A 5,924-nucleotide genomic window follows, 5' to 3' on the forward strand; every position below is an offset into this window, starting at 1 on the left:
ATCTTTTCACTTCAATCTTAATTTACTTTCAATCTGGCCAATTGATTTGTTAAAATATGTTGAGTTTTACAACTAAGGTGAATATTGCATTCAAGATTCAGGGAGGTCAAAGCCCTTGGAAGTTGGGTGCAAATAAATAGGGAAATAAAATCATCGGGCGTAGCATTAGAGATTTTAGAATGACAGACTAAAATTCTCAATTCGTTCTTATCGTTTGGGTGCTGATGTGTAGATGTTAGCCCTCAGGGAGGGGAACTTGGGAGCTCCGAAGTGAGAGCCGGTATCCTCCCAGCCTAACCGCAGAATCAGTAACCAAGTATAAGATTAGTCATTGTTCTTTATGCCTGAACCAAAGGGTAAAGAATATGTATGTTTCTATTTGACACAACACAATTTGAACTGCTTCATTTCATTCATTCACTATATTTTCTTGGCAAGGAGAATGATGCTTTCTTATATATTGAATTTCACATTAGAACTTTACTAGTAGAATTAGTTATTTAAGAGCAATTAAAATTACATATTTATTTCAATTGCCTATAGTGACAGATAAACAATTTGAATTATGTTGTTGTGATTGAGTATTGATTTTTTATAATCCTAGTTCGTAGCCTCTAATATTACTCCATGTGGGATCGATATCTAGGACTCCATTAGAGCCCTGTATTACTTGAGCGATACGTATACTTGCGTTGGTAAGTGTGACTTTAACATTATTGAATATTTTATATATATCTTTATTGAATCTATAACCGTTGTCAAGTTTTTGGTGTCGTTGCTGAGAAATTAAATCTTCTAGCAGCAGTAGTAAATACTTGTATTTTTAAGCATATATAAAGTCGCCGGTCAAGACACAATTTCAGGGTCGGTTAATGGATCACCGATGGATTAGGTTTTGATTAATTTTAAAAATTGATCAGCGGAAGTGTTAGCAAAAGTGTACCTAATGAGCAATGAAAAAGATGAAGTTATTGATCAACTTTGCCTGTAGGAACTAGATATTGATCTTGCCTTGATGATGGCCCTGATCATAACAATGCTTGGAAGCGGGATAGTCACAGTGATGGAAAAAATCAAGATCAATGCCATAGAGAACATTAAAATGAAAACTATGACCACCATAGTCATCAATCTAACGACTTAGATGAAGATTTAAATAGAAAAATTATAGCTGATACATTCACTTTTGATGAAAAAATGTATCCTATGATTTCTTCTAATTGGATAGTGTAAATGGATACCTGCATTGATTGACAAAAGATGTCTTCTTGGTGACAAACAATGTTTGTGAAATTAATAATATCTAGAAAATAAAAATGGTATTAGTGGGTTATTAAGAGATAAAGGGAAAGATTAGGACTAGAATTTATTAATACTTATGTCGGTTAAAGTTATTATTAAAAGAGAATTATTATATTTTATTTTATCTCTCGATTGATTGCTTTACAAATTTAACTCATTGACGCAAGATACAAAAAACTTGACAAAATGCATGACTATTTGATGAATTATTATTTTGTTTTGCAATAGGGGAATATACTAAAATAATGCATTCTATGTTTAAATTTGATTTTAGAATTGACCTTAAAAGAGAAATGACCATACATAACATTCATTATGAGAAGACATTTTAGCTTGCATTAGATTTCGGTGAACCACAATCACATATAATGGAATTGTACTTTTTGCCAAAGCATTTAAAATCAATCAACTGCATTTGCTAAATTCAAAGGGAGTAACATTGCTGTTACCACTGATTCTAAAGAAAAAGAATCTATTACTATTGCGCTTATCTCTAAAATTTTCATTAAAGCTCGACTTAAATATCATCAAACTAGTCATGCTGCTAGTGAAGAGCATCTTATATATTTGAATATTAATGGTGAAAAGAAAGAGAATGGGGAAAATGACGGAAAAGATGTGTATAAATATTACGAGGGGATTAATGATTCAGAGCATATGCATTATGCTTGCATTTGTGATTAAATTCGCTCAAATGTTCCAAAAAAAAAAAGTTTAAGCAAATGCTAACTGTATGGATTCACTTTGAATAACTTAGAATAATCTTAACAGTCTTTTTTTAAGAATTTTTTAATGCCAATTCTGAAACATTTATTCCCTTCATCTTGCCTGAAAAGAAATTTTCTGATGACATAGCTTCAACTTATTTTTTTGTTACCAGATTTCTATTCAGTTATGTCAGATGGCAGTGCAACTGATTCTGATGTGGACATTGAAAGTCAAGGAGTAGATGGAGAAACTGATGATGATGATGGAATTTATTTTGACACAAGGGATTACTTGTCTTCAGAATTTTTAAGAAGTGCTTCATATCGTAGTCAGGAATCCAAATCTAATGGAGGCCTTGATGTAAATGGAAACACGTTTTATGTTCCTGCTATGATTCAAGCTAATGATGAAAGAATAAAAACCATAGAATACCCCTTTGTTAAGAGGAGGGACAAGTTGCCAGAGCCAAAAGAAAAGGAGAAGCCTGTTGGTCTCTGGTCGATTATTAAAGAAAATATTGGAAAAGATCTTTCTGGAGTTTGCCTTCCAGTATACTTCAATGAGCCACTTTCTTCTTTACAAAAATGCTTTGAAGATTTGGAATACTCGTTCTTAGTTGATCGAGCAATGGAATGGGGAGAGCAGGTTTTTATTCTTACTCACATAGTTTCTATGGTTGTCCCTTGTTTCTTCTCAGCTGTTATTTAGATTGGTTAAGATCATGATCTTGCCATTTTCTTTTCTGAAGATTTTGATACATACCACTCAATTCTTATGCATATACATATCTAACGCCTAAACTTTATTTCTTACATACATGCAACCTTTCATATGCATGAAAAGGTGTATTTCTCTTTTAGGAGTTAAAGTGAGGCATTTTTGATGTGATATGAAAAGTTGGGGTGGTATAAGTAAAAATTAATGTTTGTGTGTTAGATATGTAAATATATAAGAATTGGGTGCTATGTATTGTTGACCATGAAATATTTAAAAAAATATATAAAAAAAGAAAAAAAAAGAAATTAAGTTAATTAATTACTTACTTATCTGCTCCTGCCAAAGATGCCCACTTAAATGAGATAACTTTTCACTTGCTCTCCTCCTCAGTTACAAATTGACGAACCTAAGTCCGACTGCCTCATTCACATTGTTTCTGTCATTCCCCGCTACTTTCATATTGTATATTGGAAACAACATGAAATCCCCCTATTCACGCAACCGAAACCCTTCGTCATCTCCGGTTCAAAGCCCATGCAATGAAATCACATGTCACAATTCCTCTCCACTCTTTTTCTTCCTCTGTTCACAAAGTCACAAACCTTTTTCCCTATGTCGTTGGCTTCGTCCTCCACTCTATCCTGTCAGTGCAACCAAACCGTGTGATTAATCAGCCCACGTTGGATCTTTGCCAAAATCCTTGTCGTTGCCTTCTCCCGTATTGTTTCCCCAAAATCCACTTCTTTCTTCGTTGCTTTTCTCTCCTCCAAGCTGCACATTCGTCTTTGTCCGCACTTTCCTTGACACAATTCAGACGCTTTGTTCATTTCCCTCACGCACGAAGAGATCGCAACCAATCCTTGTGTCATCGTCCCTTTCGTCAACCTCATCCCCGAGAAGCCCTTTCCACACCTTTGCAGACCTTACTTCCTTAGCCTTGTACCGACCTGCTTTGCACTAACCCGCTTTTTCAGCCTCCTTGCTCAGTCCTTCACGCGACCATAGGTGGAATGCCTTACATGTTGGAAGAACTAGCGGTAACCTCCTACTTGGAATTGCACACAACTGAAGCCGCTCCCATTCCCATTGATCTTCCCTAGTGCTCACGCCCGCTCTGTTCGCCTTTTCTCACGGCCAACTCTCCTATTCTTCTTGTTTGAAGAGCTCTTCTTGAATGCCTCCCCCAAGCGACCCTTTGCCCTAGCCCACTCTTTTGTTCGAAGCCACATGATCCCAAAACCCCCCCTTCTTCCCAGTCACATGAAGGAGCTTTGCTTGCTAAACTAGAGACACTTCTCCCTTGTGTGCTCCTTCCTATTGTAAACCGAAGCCTCTTGCTACTATGCCTCAAGCCTGATCCTAAAAATTAAGTCTCCAGCCACATACCCGAGCTCGACCTTTTAAAATCTCTGCCCTACCTAAGGCTTTTCTGCACTTCTTTTTTGCACATTTTTAATGTTTATTTTTTTAAGTTGTGTTGTGTATTGTTTTAAAAAAAAAATTGTATTTGTTTATTCCGTTATTTCATTTTCGTCGTCGGCAACACTATCAGAGCTTGAAAGGTATAATAAAATGGGGGATAGGGAAATTTTTGAAAAAAATCCACTTGAGGAAGCACGAGTAACAGTTTGTGATAATTAAGTATCGTTCTGGGAAAATCATGGAGTCATTTGAAAAACCTTTTTAATATTGGATTTTAAAATGCACGTATGTGGGAAAAGCGAGTACCTGCCCGTGAGAATTAAGTATCATTAGAGAAAAATAAAGTACCTTTCGTAGAATGCTTGTTTGCAATTTGACATTTTCTGCATATATATTGAAAGTTTGTTCTGTCTCTTGAGATCGCGAGATAAATGTTCTGTTTTGTTCTCTGACTGCATGTCGGTCAACTTTTTCGATAGATTTGAAAATATGGATATGAAAATAATTTTTGAAATTTAATTTAAGTGTAAAATATATATAGTTTGAGTTTTAAAAGTAGTATGTTTTAATTTTTGAAAAATGAGACCAAGTGGATTTCATTCGTCCAATAGTTTGCATAATTGTGCCTGATACGGCGAATACTACACCCTCCCGAAAGATAAGTGTAGACCTCGGCGATAGACCCAATCCTGCAAACTAAGAGATTTGTGACATTCGTTTAGTTTGCGAATATTTTATATATGACCGACAAGTTCCCCTATTTAATACAAAGATTAAATAAGGTTTATTTTATCTGGGTTCCAAGTTCCCTTTAGAGGCAAACCCCTATAGTTAATTACATCCCAAATGACGGGAGTCACTTAAGAAAACTCTGGATAATGATCAATGGTTCTAGTCTTCAAGAATTCAAGGTTCAGGTTTTCAAGGTAAGATGAGGAAAATCAAGTGAGAATGACTCAATGCAGAACACTTATTTTCAGGAGTCCAAAGAAAGGAGAGGGTAGGGGATGTCACTGATCCGAGGTAAATCTCGATGACTTCCCAGACTATCCTACGGTGTGACTATATTTTTAGAGAAGATGTTATTTGAATGTTCAATCCTGCCAATTTTATTATTTAGGACTTATATTTGCATAATACCCGATTATGCAAATAACCCGAGGAGATAAGAGGGTTTATGTCGTGTCACACGACAACCTCGGAATCTAAGGCGGGTTAGGACTTACGCTGCACAACATGGTTGTACAAGAGGCTAAAAAAGGAGTGAGATTCAATCCTGCCAATTTTATTATTTAGGACTTATATTTGCATAATACCCGATTATGCAAATAACCCGAGGAGATAAGAGGGTTTATGTCGTGTCACACGACAACCTCGGAATCTAAGGCGGGTTAGGACTTACGCTGCACAACATGGTTGTACAAGAGACTAAAAAGGGAGTCAGGATTTACGTCGCGCTAGGCAAGCTGCCTCGAAGACCTATGTGTTGTTATTATGCTAGGAAAAGATAATGCTGAAGAAGATCCTCTTGCTGCTCGGTTTGAGTTCCTCGTTGTGCTGCCCACAAAGTTGGCTCCAAGCTCCTATTGTCGCGATGACTCCAGGGTTTAAGTGTTTGAGATTAGTGATTTACATTTCACAGTTTTGGTGTCAATGTTTGATTTTGTTTTATTTTGATTTTGGTTTTGCATGAAGAATAAACAAATCGCAGGTAAATAAAAGGTACTTGAAATGTAAAATGCAATAAAATAAAATGCTGTAGATAAATTGTAAAA

General features: G+C 35.9%; 1 protein-coding gene across 4 annotated transcripts in view; it reads left to right on the forward strand.

Moving 5' to 3' along the window:
* The window catches only part of LOC110018439 (oxysterol-binding protein-related protein 1D), a 43,658-nt gene that overhangs the window by 9,324 nt on the left and 28,410 nt on the right, over nt 1–5,924 (forward strand). For all 4 annotated transcript variants that reach the window (XM_020715756.1, XM_020715755.1, XM_020715753.1 and 1 more), the window contains exon 4: nt 2,183–2,655. In XM_020715756.1, coding sequence (XP_020571415.1) covers nt 2,183–2,655 — 473 coding nt within the window. The remainder of the gene's footprint in view (nt 1–2,182; nt 2,656–5,924) is intronic.

Source organism: Phalaenopsis equestris, unplaced genomic scaffold, assembly GCF_001263595.1.
Source record: "Phalaenopsis equestris unplaced genomic scaffold, ASM126359v1 Scaffold000022, whole genome shotgun sequence".
Lineage (NCBI taxonomy): Eukaryota > Viridiplantae > Streptophyta > Magnoliopsida > Asparagales > Orchidaceae > Phalaenopsis > Phalaenopsis equestris.